The sequence below is a fragment of the Fulmarus glacialis genome, unplaced genomic scaffold, assembly GCF_000690835.1.
Source record: "Fulmarus glacialis isolate BGI_N327 unplaced genomic scaffold, ASM69083v1 scaffold34131, whole genome shotgun sequence".
NCBI lineage: Eukaryota > Metazoa > Chordata > Aves > Procellariiformes > Procellariidae > Fulmarus > Fulmarus glacialis.
In genome coordinates, this window is record NW_009193995.1 from 35867 (window position 1) to 49883 (window position 14017).

The following is a 14017-nucleotide window of genomic DNA, read 5'->3' on the forward strand; positions in this document are numbered from 1 at the left end:
CCATTAGAGCGTAATGGAAATTAAGGCTAATACAGGGTTTCTTCTCACAAGCGTTCGTTAGCGTGCTTCTGTTCTCACTGAGGAGGAGGAGGAGGTATAATGCGGAGGCAAAGGCAGAAAAGCTAATGGGAGCTAAGGCTTGGGAATGGTCACCTCTAAAATGCAAACAAGGCTTGAGCAGGTGAGTGTACTTGAGCTTGGGGAATAAACACATCATTTCTCTTCCAGAATTTGGGGACTTGAAATCGCGACCCAGCAGCAAACATTTATTCCTCAGCTCGGGCCGGGTGTTGCATATTTAGCAAACAGCAGATGTCGGGGGTGTGTTTTATGAGGCGGGGGAAAGAAGCTGCTCGAGCAAGGCCAAGCCTTGCAGAGATGCGATCGCACGTGACAGACTTTGGGAGGTTCATCTTCCAGAACAAACGGCTTGGCTACAAATTTTGAAGGAAAGGATAATGAAGGAGAGGGATGGAAATGGAAACTGGTGTGGCCTGTGGGTTTATAGTTACCTGGTGTCAGCTGAAGCACTAAGATGTCGCAGCTCCTCTCCAACCCTCTGAACCTCCCATGCCACGGACAGGGCCAGGGACAATCTGCAGAGCTTTATGGGGGCGTCTTATAGAAATGCATCTCTCCCCCCAGCACTATTTCTTCCCTGCTAGCTCTGGCCCTCACAGGCAACCAGACCATCAGTGGGACAGCCACTGTCCCCACCCACACAGGGCTGAAACTGTTCTCTTAAATCACAAATGGAGATTAGCAAGTGAATTATGAACTAAGTAAGGGCATAGCTATTGAGGAAGGGCCAGGTTAGAGAAAGGCTGCTAGCAGAGGACTTGGACCAGTCTTGGTTTAGCACTTTCATTAATGATTTAGTCCAAAAATGAAGAGATCATTGACAAAATCTGCTGGAGATCTGAGGTTGAGAGATGTCATTAATGCAGAGCAGAACGGAGATATCTCACAGGGCAAACTGGACAATTGGGGAGCAATGGAAGTGGAATAAAGCTGAATGGGACAAGGGCAAAGTCATAGTAAAGAGACTAATAATAATACTTTCTGCCAGAAGATAGGAGTTCATCAGCAAAAAATAGCTAAAGGAGGACTTGGATCACCACAACCAGTCAATCACTTACGTAGCTCTACATAATGAAAATCTGGTTTTCAAAGGTATCAAAAGGGCTAGTTTCAGTGCAAATAGGGAAGCAGCACACCATTGCATAGGCTCTCCTGCAAGCCCATGCATTATAGCATGTATACATATGCTCCCTCTGTCATCGAGCCGTACAGGCACAGAGGGCCAGCAGGAGAGGGAAAGCTACCCGAGAAGAAGAGAGGGTTTTTATAACCTATCAAAAGAGAGGCAGAGTGATCACTGCCTAACAATACATATCAGCTTAAACACTACCAAGGGAGAAGAACTATTTAAGCTGGGAATAGGTTTTGGCTCAAGAACAGATAGTCATAAAATGATTATAGATAAATTTCAGCTGGCAGTTAAAAGATAGCTCCTAAGCATTGAGAAGTGAGGGGACTGCAACAGTCTCCCAACAAAAGCAGCAGTACCACCTGCCACAGGCACACAGGCACACACAAAAACCTCTCCAAAATCTCACCAACTGGTTTTGAGACAAATCCTGGTGCCTTCCTAAAAGGTCTCCGTGAGGGGATTGTCTATATTAAGGAACTGGATTCAGGAGGTCCCTTCCAACTCTCTGCGGTATGAGTCTGGTAATTGCTATCACAGAGGAATTATTGGCATTGATGGTCTGACTAAGGCAGTTAATTAATTTACTAACATCAAGAAACAGTAACCTACTTTTGCAGTGCAGCAAAACTGGGAGAGGAAAGGAAAGAAAAAAGCTGCAAGTTGCTTGCCCAGCAAGTACAGACAGACATCTGTAGGAGGATATTCACTCCTCTGGTCACATAAGCATGTCACCACCCCAGGTGGTGCCTTGGGAGACAGGGCTCAGAAACATGTTGGGAGTGCAGCACCAAAAGTATATTAAGGTTATTATAACTGTGCCATCCATCAAAAGAGGGGTAAAAAAAGCCTTGATTGGCTTGAAATTTGAATTGCAGTGGGCTGTGTGATCATACGGGGGTGATACGCAATATATGTAAGCCCTAATGCGCTGCTGTTTGCTCCACACTGACTTAAGGCTGCAGACAGCCAACGTCCACCTCTGGGAAATTATCGCTGGGAATGGGCTTCGGCACCCACCCTGCTCCTGTCAGCAGTGTAGATACACTTGAGAAATGATAAATGTGATAAACATGATAAACATAAGTCAACACTTGGGCTAACAAAGACTCCATCTGTGTATGGATGCTTTGCTGTGGTTCCCAGGAATAAAACTAGCAGTGTCAGCTTCGGAGAGCAAGGGGTGCAGGTGAATACAAAGGACAGAAGGACAAATTTTGTGAGTGGAAAAGCACTGGTGGCTTCAGGAGGAGATCCCTGAGAAGCCCTGAGGCTTCTCTGTTTACAAAAGCAACTGCTCTAGCCAGTCATATAACCTTGGGCTTTAAAGCCCATGATGTCCAGATCCTTGATATCACAGTGGTGTGTGCAGTGGGAGAACCTGGGTTTGGGTGTATTCTTATCTTCTCAAGGAATTTTTGACAATGTCAGGAATGAAGGCATCTGTAAGATGCTATTAGACACTGTGAGAAATACTGGAACTGCACCATGCACCACTCAAACTGGCTCCCGGGTTTTCTTTATCTCAGTTTCCAAAGGTACAGAAATCCAGGAGCAGCTAAAGCCAGACTCCCTGAAGAGGAAATTATTTTCACCAAAGATCTAAACCCCTGGAATGGGTCTGTGTGTGATTTAAAAAACATATATGTTTCTACTTATTGTCTTCCTTACACCTGCCTAAGAATATTTGTGGGTTTTTTTAAGTTCTAAATATTTTAGATTTTTTTACTTTTTATTTTAATTACTTTTTACTGCTCGGACTATTGACATCAGTGATGCAGTACTTTAATGTGCATTATCTCACTTAACTCACAAATCTAATTGGCATCTATGGGGAAGAGTCAGGCTGGAGACAAGTGTGGGCATACCCGGTCTCATGCTTTACTTCTGCATGGGACAGAGTATTCACATGGCTTTTGCAGACACAGCAAGACATTTCTGTGCAATAGGGCTGAGGGGTCTACATAGATTTTTGCAGCTGGCAAATATTCATTACCCAAAGGAAAATAAAGAAAGGAAAAAAAGCATTAACATGCTGAGATGGTAAACAATATAGGTTTCCTAAAAGTCCTGATCATTTAATGATGGCTTAGTCCCTGAGCATTTGGACCTCTCCCAGCCTCGCAGTTGTCTCTAGCCCCAGTGTTTGTCTGGCGTGCGGCACGGTGACAGGAACGGCGAAGTGCTGCGGTGGAGCTGGTGCAGGAAAACCGCAGAGCCTCGCTCGCCGTTGGGCCGGCCGAGGCGAGCCATCTCACACCAGCCTTCCTCAGCGTTTGGAAATGTCAGGTATGTTTGTGCCTCCGCCTCGCCTCTGCCACCAGCCCAGGGGCACACTGGCGGGCGGCTGGGGTGGGAGCGCAGCACGGCGCTGCTGTCGCGAGCCCATGGGTGAGAAAAGCCTCTCCAGATGAGTCACACAGAATTCGGCCTGAGTATTTGTAGAGTCGTCTGGGTCTGATTGCTCCTCCAGCAACTACAGCCCCCGACGGTATTTGTGAGTCTGAGGTGCCTTTGATGGCTGCTTGGCCAGACGAACCCAGTAAGAGAAAAAGCACGGTTCAGGAAGAAGATGGTGGCAGAGCAGGTGTGAAAAGATAGATGTTGAAATGCTCGGTCTGCTTTAAAGTGGCATGCAATTTACGTTCAATGGCATGAAAGGTTTCGGTTTCTTTAATTTGAAAGTATGGGAGGGGAAAAAGAACCCCACACCAAAAAAGCCGATTAGATGAGATCCATCTGATACCAGCATTGAGCTGCCTGGAGATGTACAATGCTGCATCTATGAAGGCCTTGTGTATGTGTGTGCTTATTCTTCAGGCTCAGAAATTTTTTAATGGTAATTAATTTATTTTAATGGTAATCTGCTTTTGGCTCAAGACCTAAACCAAGTGTGCAAGCATTGACCAGCAGGGAAGTCATCCACGTGACATTGCCAAGGTTGCTCACCAGGCAGAACAGTTCTCTCGCACTAAGAACCGAACTCTTTCAGAACCCAGAGTTCAGCTCCCAGGTTAGCATCACACAGTCTTCCAGGCATTGGAAAGTTCCTGACAGCTTTAGGTGCACATCAGAACGGTGTCACAGAGGCCTCCAAGGCCATGCATCAAGCTACAGCAGGAAATGGGGACAGGGTTCCTCCACTTCACAGCCAGAAGGCCCTAGCTGCAGGCAGGTTAGTTCAGCAAGCCCCAGCTAAATCGACAGATGGAGAAACTATTTTTGTCCACATGGACATGACAATTGTTTCTTCAGTACAAGCTCTGCAAGAACCTGAGAAACCACTGACCTCTGTGCTGGGCAGCAGCTGTGGGCTGTCCTCCATGCAAAACCTCTTTGGAGCAAAGACAGCCGGGGGCCATGCAAAGGGACATCTTGCAGCCCTGGTACCTAGCACCTCTCTCACACTTTACGGGTCCCTTTCCCTTTCACTGCATGGCGGATTGATCATCCTCTTCCCCTGACATGCCTGCTTTGAGGGCATAGCTCTGGGGCAGAGGGAGCATATGTATACGACATGAGCTGGGCTCCCTCCACTGACAGTGTCAGCTCTCAGAAGTGACATTTGCTTGCTCAGCTACATGCACAGTCACTGTAGCGCTAGATCAGCCTACAAGATAGACTCCTTCAGTAGCTGAGTATACCAGGCAGCAGTTAGGCATTTATTACTGGGGGGGATTATTCGGAAACACAGTTGAAAACCTCGTTATCAAGGTAGAACACTGCAGCTGCCAGGCTTGCATCCAGTTCCAGCATTTACCCCACAGATTGGTTACTGTGGGAAAAGAGTTTTCACCCAACACCAGCTGCAGCTACCACCGCTGACCACCAGTCAGTCAAGGATTTACCAAAAGGAGAGAGAAAAAAAGGGGGGGAAAAAAAGGGGGAGGGGGGAGAAGCAGATGAGGAGAATGTAGCATCTCAAGAGATCTTTTTAAGTTCTTCATGACTAAATAATCATTCATTTGGTTATGAAGAACTCTCTGACCCTCCGCCCACGGCCGGAAGCCGCTGTGCAGCAGGAACTATTTGTGAAACCGCTCCATGGAATATCAACATACTGTAGGTTCAATATGTCTGATGTGCATTTGTCTCACCTTTCCCACGGCCCCCCACAAACTAAAAATTAAGCATTGAGTTTATTTAAGAATCTTTACTCTTTTTTTTTTCAATTTAAATTATACTTCCGAAATACAAGTAAAAAAACCTCGCAATGGAATATGTTGCTAATTTCTACAAAATAGTCTAAATAATAATGCACTTACATCATTTACACAATTTACCTTCACAATAAAATAGGAGCGCTTAGATCAATATTTACATATTGACAGAGAACACGGTCATGCAGCCATCTGCTTCTGGTGCTGTCTCCTGCTGGAGTACCTCCGGGAGTCCGCAGCCTGCAGTTGCACGCAAATCCTTCTGCAGGGAGAAAGCCCTACCAAAATCTTTCTAGGTGCAGGGACCTGCCCATAGGGTGCCAAAGAGACCAAAATGGTGGCAAATATTTGCTTTTTCATCTTAAAGCTGCCACTGTAGCACATCAGCACACATCGATGAGTTATTTAAGGAATTCCCTGATATAGAATTTTGCTTCGCTATATTAGGCACTTCATTATAAAAGTTATTTATTATGGCTTATGCAAAACAAGTCCCTTTCCTCAGGATACATACTTGCCAGAGTCAGTGGGAGAAAGAGACGTGTCCAAAGGCACACTTTGAGCCAATGTTTTGGGTTAGCCTGCATTAGAAATTTAGATCATATTACTTAAAATCAGTCCTGAAGGAAGTATTTTATCAAGACCTGATCTTTCCAGCAAGTCAAGCAGTCAGTGTATTTTAAAGCTTAGTATATCTGCACTTTTCCCCCAAATTATTGGTAACTAGAGCTTTCCCTCTTACAATAAGTTAACTACTTACATCCATGCTGTTCAGTGTGCCGTTGGGTGACATATCCCACGTATGATTGTCTTAAAAGAGTACACCGTAGGTTGAGGGATTATTTACATATCTTAACATGTAGAAAATAAAGTTGTAACTTACCAAATAATAAATATAGATCAACAGAGTACAATATTGAAATAAAATAAATTAGAATGATTCTCCAGGTGTTGAATTGCCTCCCTTAAGGCCTGAGCCAGAGACCATAGGGAAAAAGAAAAACAACACACAGTGATGTTTTTTCAATGGCTCAAAAAGGTTTTGAATAGGGCTCCTTATTAGACACTGGCTGTTTGAAATGAGATGTTTAGCTAAGCTGACAGGTATTTGAAATCTATATGATCAAACAGCAAAACTTACCTCTAAAAGGAGTCTTTTGGGTAAAACAATTTAGACCAAACATTAATACTGCGTTTATTAGGAAGAATATAGTTCTTGCAGATTGTCTCGACATTAATTCAGCAGCAAGTAAATAAGCATACAGTTAAGAACACAACGTATTTGTGAGGCAAATACGTGTTAGTGCACTATTTTCCAAAAACTTCACTCCTCAGCTACATTTGTGCATATTTCAGAATGCTTCTAACTAGACAGTTAATAAAAGTCTTCTCATGACTATAGCTAAGTTTGCCATTAAAAAAGTTAACTGAAATACAGTTAGGAGTAACTTAGTCAAGAGTGACACCAAACTTCAGGTCCAACTGTATCAGAACACTGAGAAATTTGGGATCTTAGTAAAAATCTTAAAACTTAGGTCTATCAAACAAAATTAAAAAAAAAAAAGAAAAAAGATTAGAAGCAGTGAATCTGCTCTCAGAATTGCACGCTCACCAGGTTTGTAAACTCTACAGGAAGTTAATGATGTTCGCTATAAGAGGTATAATGTAGATGCTCTATGCAAAGCAGTGCAGATGCTTTGTAATTTACTTCATGTCTCCTTTTTCTCTCCCTTGAGGATTAAGCATTTAAAGTAATTCAGTAGCTAAAAAGTCTGTCTTAGAGGAAAAGCTCTGGGTTTACATGGAAGGGGGGGTGACAGGAGTCCACGTGGATGCTAGCCTGGCATGTGCGGAGGCATCGTACTGGCTGTCGGGCAGGTCGGTGGGTGCCCCGCCGTCGTACAGGGGGGAGGCGGAGGAGGCGGCAGCGACGGGGTGCGGCAGGGCGGTGTAGTGCGCTGGAGAGCCACGTAAAAACTGGGAGCTCAGGCCGTTGGACATCCCGCTCGACTGAGACACCGGTGTGATGGTGCTGTTACTCACAGACCACAAGTTAGGATACTGACTGAAAGAGGGAAAGTGATAAATAAAATAGGTTATTAGTGACTTGAGTGCCTGCTGGCAGTTGCTCAGGTCTCAACACAGCTCCCAAGCTGGGTTCGTTTGCTGGAGAGAGTGAGTTTTTTCAGGAAGCTCCCAGCCACTGCGAGGTGGGAAGGACCCCCAAGCAGGAGGTCATGTTCATGGCACCCCGCCAATAAATCTAACCGCCCTGTTTTCCCAACAGCAGGTCCAGCACTGGGTATGCTGGCAAATTTTAAGCCAAGCTGAGGAATGAACAGGCTGGCCTGAAAAATGCAGAGGTTTGAGAGCTGATTCCTGGGCCATGCCGTACCCTTTCCTAAGGGGAAAGCCACATGATGGAGGTGGCTGGACACAGCAGCTGTTGGACCCAGACAGGTTTGAATCCATTGCCAGGAGTCTGTCAAAACCCTAATTCCCCTGGAGTGCCTCTGTAGTCAGGGAGGGACAGATGCCTCCAGAAAGCAATTCAGCCCTCCTAGAACCTTGTTCATCATCTCATGTTAGAAGGGGAAGAGCTAGATCGATGGCTGCAGATTGCACGGATACTACAGAAAGGGCTGCTTAAAAGGAAAAAAAAACCTTCTCAGGACACTACAGCCTCCACGCTCTCTCTCTCCTCTGGGTATGTATATACATGCACACATATGTGTAAACACACATATGAATTAAAACAAACAAGCTGATTCAAGAGAAACACTACAAGAAAAAGTTCAGTCCTGCTGTGTAATACTACACAGCGCTTTCTACCTATCAATCCCAAGCAGTTTAGCAAAAAAGATAAATATTCTTCTTACTTTACAAATAAGGGCTTGGACAAAAGGGATGGCAGAAATGCCTTACTTCAGGTCCCACAGTTCCAGTTCTATGGGTTTTATCTACTGGACAACTCTTAGTGCAGCAACTGAAACTCAGTGGACTTAGCAACTTTCCAAATATGTATCCTGGGAGCCAGACACGGAAAGGAGTGCTAGGAGGACCTGTTTACTTCGTTAACATATGTTCAGGACAAAACTTATATTCAGTAATATGGTTATTTTATACTGGGTAGTAGTACATACTCTGATTAATAGCTAAGTGTCTGTGTGCATGGTTCAAATAAAAATGCCTTCCACAAACAGAGTGGTGGATCTGAATTGCCAAGAAGGATGCTCAAACCTCAGCCCTCTGTGGTTAATAGCAAAGATTTTACCACCTTATCTGTATTTCTTTGAATTTGCAAGTTTAGCTCCAAGGGACTGACTGTAAACTAAATCTCTGCTAAAGGATCTGAAAGTTTAATTAAGATAAAAAGTACAAAGAGGAGAAAAGACACATTTATATGATCACAAAATGGCAAAGGTTTTCACCAAGTGTATAATCCCATGCTATGCTGGCTTCTGTGGCAATGCTCAGGTAAAGAATTACTGCCCCAACCGCTTGCTCCTTCTCCACAGTATGTTTCGCTGCCCCTTCATTTGTAGCAGAACAAGGGTTAGTGGAGATGGATGGGAAAGTGGTGACTCGCTAAAATGAAACAGATCAAAAATAAACTTTTTAAACACCATTCTGCTTTTAAGCAAAATGGAGATGAGGCTTAAAAGAGCATCCTCAAATTCAATGGATATTTGTCTAAGTGATTTGCAATCCTTCATCTGTCAAATATTGCTGCCACAAGTATCTACATTTCCAAAACCAAAACATAAAAAAATAGTTTTTATCTGTTTCTTCAATCTTTTCCTTGTAAATAGGCCTTCTCAGTACCCCCTCCCCCAGATGGCCGATGAGTTGCACATGGCCATAAGGATTTCTGCTGACTCTTTACCTCCTTTTTCAGCCTTCTCTTCCTGGAAAGTATCAATATAGCCATTTGAGGGCCACTGAGGGATGGACTCCTACCTGGAGCTGGTAGCTGTGACAGTGCTGTGACTCATGGGCAGCATCGTCGTGTGTGAGGGAACTACTAGAGAAGACCAGTTGTCATGGGACTGCAGCATGGAAATCTTTACCTTCTTTTTCAGCCTTCTCTTCCTGGCTGAAGTATCAATATAGCCATTTGAGGGCCACTGAGGGATGGACTCCTACCTGGAGCTGGTAGCTGTGCCAGTGCTGTGACTCATGGGCAGCATCGTCGTGTGTGTGGGAACTCCTAGAGAAGACCAGTTGTCATGGGACTGCAGCATGGAAAGGCAGGCAGAGGAGTTATCGGCATAGGCTGCTGAGAAAACAAGCAAGCACTTAAACACACTAGAATCAGGCTAAATAACAATCTTGTATTCACATGCAATGTATAGCTTTAAACCACCCTCCCCATTACTGCCTTGCAAAAAACCAAACTTCACATACACAGAGATAAATGAAGTCAGCTACCAGTTGTGTCAAGTTTACACTTTCACTGGCATGCCCCTGCTGGTGTGTTGTTTTGCTCAACTTACAACGGCAAAGTTTTATTTCTGTGAAGAATCTATGGCCAAAAAGCTGTCTTCAAACCATCTGCTAATTCAGCCCATGTTTACTTATTCGGTTAGTGGGAAGAGGAGGGCTCCTTACTTGCACTACCCCCATCACTCTTCTAGGGCACCTTCTTTATCTCCATCATCTACATTGGCAGTAATGGTCTAGCAGCTCTGGATTACAAGCATATGGCTGGATCACACATCCCAGTTTTGAGCTGAGCATGCCACCACGGGCTCTGGATTCTACCTTAGGGACCATCAGGAGTGATTGGACTGTGGCTTAAACTACTCAGCTTGTGGCCAAGACTGGCTGGCCAACACGGCAGTGGCACTAGGAAGCTATAAAGGGAATCCTGTGCAGCCATCCATAGCCCAAAAGAAGTTGCTGTGGCAGCTGGCTAAGGGCAGAAGAGGTTCCTTGCTGGGGACCAGGGAACAAGAAGGAACACCAGAGGTGTTTCGTTCTTTTATTCTGTTTCAAGTCATAAAACTTGCATAAAATCTCCAAGAAAAGTCCACAGAAAGCTAGTTTTCCACTTTAAAATGAAATGCAAAGCTACATATAAGATTGGTCAGGCTGCATCTAGAAGGCTGTGTATTACTTCACAATTCAAAATATTAAATATTTTTTTCAAATGGGAACCTTCATGGCTGAAGGGCAAAAAAACATCGTTAACAGGCCTTTGCCAGAAGAAAGGAAAAAAAAAAATTTTAAAAAAAAAAAATCACTATTAAAAATGCCTTTCTCTCCTCTCCCTTAAGTACCTATGGCTTAAGGCACTAAGCCTTAAGCTATTTGGCTACTTCCGAGCACAACTTTTAAAGCCCTGCAGTCTACTCAGCTCCATATTGTTTCTGTGTATCCAGTTGTGACACATTAATTGAGAACAACCTTTATACACTGATGTTAACTACAGCAACAGGCAAGTAAAACTGACAGAATCAGGCCCTCAATTATTATGTGTTACATAATACAAGTGACACTAACAGAACCAGACATATACTTCTTCATCATTTCATTGTATTACCTATAACTAATGATTAAAATCCTCACTTTCAAACTTAACTTTAAAAAAAAAGTCAAAGTAAGTTTAAGCTCACTGGTTACAAGAATTCAAAGGTTGACAAAAAGTCACGGTAAGTTTAAGCTCACTGGCTACAAAATTACAAGACGGCAAAGCCAGCACAATAGAATCTAATCAATTAGCGGGAGACAGTTCTACACACCCTCAGTTTTTCCACCGTAAAGAGACTGGGGACATGTACTCATCGTCCCTGATTCTTTGCAACGCTGGCCCCAAGCCCTCTGCGCAAACTGAGCTAGATAGCGACCTCAATTTCTGTGGCATCGCTCGAGATGCCCACCGCTCAAAGCTCGCACCCCTCGGCTCATTTCCCATCTTTTTACAGAGCTGCAGCATCAGACTTACTTGGCGAGTTGTTTCTATGGGTGTAGGGGTTGGGGTAGGGGGCAGGACGGTGGTTCCTCAGCGATGAGTACCTTTCACAGCTGTGAGCAGGGGAGAGCGACAGGGGGGCTCCAAACTGAGGGTGAGGATTGGCAGGTGGGCACAGAGTCCCAGTCCCAGGAATAAGCCAACTACCTACTGTGGGGAAGCAAGAGGTTTGTAAGATGGGTACGTCATGCAGCCAGGCAGGGAAAGAAGACAAATAATCGATCAGCAAGTAAAATGCACACTCGGGAAAGGAAAGAGAGTTTCAACATGGCTGAAAAATCTGGATCTTTACAACTTTCTTAAACAATCCTATGAAGGAAAATTAGACAACAGCTTAGAAAAATCCTCGTGTCAAGCTAACGTTATTTTTTAAATTACCATTTAATTACAATCACAGTAAGGAAACACTGAAATGGTTAAACCCTCCCTTACGTAGGTAGTGTGTGCTCAGCGATTGTTAGTGTAATCTTCAGTTTTAAATTGCTCTTTGGGGGGTCTCAATCTATAGCTAAGCTCTGAGGTTTCTCAGACTGCTAAGAAGAGCTCTTAAAAATTAAGTATTTTCACTGAAACAAAATAATTCCTACTGCAACTCAACTTTATAGGCTGCAGACATTTTTTGGCAACAATCTGTTAAAACAGAAATCATTAAAACACTAATGCTTTTTATTAATCTGAAAAAAACTTTTTAAGCAAATGCCCCTGATTTTCTTAAAGTACTTAAAACATAAGTACCATTTCAATAATTTCTGCTGTATGTTGAAATAAACTTTTGTCTCCATATCCATATGAATATTGCTTGTATATAAAGGTGACTGTTCTTTTGGACATGGAGGTAACTGCAAGATTCTATTAAAGGATTTTGAATGTGATACAGAAGTCTTAGCCACATACACGCAGGTCATGTTTGTACAACCATAAACATGCATGAACCACAATCATAAGGATTGGTAATATTATTCTCCCTATGAACTAAAAAGCCAGCCAGCAAACACCACTCTCAAAGTTTTGCTTAACTTAACAGATGAGATGGAAGAAATCAAAGTTATGTTCATGACGCAGAACGAAAGGAAACGTACACTGCGAATACCCAGACTGCTGGTTGTCTCCCACTTCCTCCATCATGTCTTTGTGATCAGTTCTATAAAAGAAACCGTGTTGTATTAGTTAAGAATATACTTTTACAAATCTATGTAAAAAATCCACATTTTAGAATTGAGTTAAGAGCTCTCACCTTTCTTTTGCATCAAGAAATGCCTTTGCAAATGGATTGTATTTAATTTTTAAAGCTGTGATCTAAAAACAACAACAAATATCTTTATTTGCAAGTATCACCATTCATTCTCATACAGATATTAGGATTTGAATTAGGACTATCCATTGAAGTTAGTGAAATCACAGATTTTTGAAGAAATAAGATTAGGCCCATAATACCACCCTATGGACATCAATTAAACATCCCCTAAGGTCTGAAGTACTAGTGGAGGGCTAGGAATTAGTCCCTCTGCCAAATTCAAAGAGACTGAATTGCCTGGGTTTATTAATCAGCTGAGGAAACAGCTAAGAAAGGTAGTACACTAAAGAGCTATAAAAAGCTTCATGTTTCAAGCCAGAGCAGAACGGGCATCAAAAAAATCTCAAAAAGATTGGTAATTTACAGATTCATTAAACATGGATGTGCATTTTGGCTAACAGAGAAAGTCAGTTTTGAAAACGGCACATCCAGTTATTTCAGTGCGTAGCTGAAAATGACAGCTGTATTTCTTACCACACTTGTTTGCCCCACAGAATCTTCTAAGAACTACTCTCCTGCAATGAATTTGCAGTACATATTGAGACAAACAGCGATCAGAACTTTGTGCTAATATACATTCATAGGGCTTTTATATATATTAATTTCCTTCTTTATATTTAGCTTCAAAGAAAGCACAAAAGAACTGAAAAACTTGAAATGAGATCCATTATTTTGCCCTGTAACATGCACTTTGCCCCTTGAAACCTCCTGGTACTTGCATCCTTTCTTCCCTGCTGTGCATACCTCCTCATTCTGGTAGGCCGTCACGGCTATAAACTGGGTCTCTGGGAAGGAATGGCTGGTGATCATCCGCTGTGGGCCACCCACTCGCACTATATGAATCCTTGGCTCATACTTGTGCAGGGAGTTCAACATGATCTGTGAGCAAACGGACAGAGCAGGTAAGCAGTGACAGAGTGGCGGCAGATGCTGGCAGGCACAGAAAGCACTCGGGTTTTAAAGCATCTAATGATCCATCTTTCCAGCAGAGGAGAAAGAGGCAACAGGTACGAATAAACCCTAAAACCGAAGCTGTAAGAAAAGGAAAGGAACACTGCAGTCAGACACCCCAACTTTTTGCCTAGTTCTCCTCATCCCTGTTACTTGACAGGGCAGCTTGCGGGTCACAAACACGTTGGTGATAAACAGCCAGAAAGATGCATCTACTACACCGTTGGCATTATCAGATATTCGGACCAGAAAGACATTTTAAAAAAGAAAGCCAAAACATCAGGGTACCCGTCCTCGGCGGAAAGACCAGCTCTGCTGAAAGAACGCAGTTCGGGGGACAAAAGAGGGAGAAGCGCGACCCACCCCACGCCAGCACGTTTGATAACAGCAGTATAAAAACGAGCATCAGGGAGGGCGGGAGCGGTGGG

General features: G+C 43.5%; 1 protein-coding gene across 1 annotated transcript; it reads right to left on the reverse strand.

The window, feature by feature from the left end:
* Window positions 1-5351: 5351 nt before the first annotated feature.
* Window positions 5352-13517, reverse strand: T (T, brachyury homolog (mouse); the record flags this gene model as incomplete). Its single annotated transcript, XM_009587627.1, has 6 exons — window positions 5352-7435; window positions 9517-9649; window positions 11318-11494; window positions 12424-12485; window positions 12579-12640; window positions 13383-13517. Coding segments are annotated over 6 exons (837 nt in total), but the record flags the coding sequence as incomplete, so codon positions are not given.
* Between the last annotated feature and the right edge of the window lie 500 nt (window positions 13518-14017).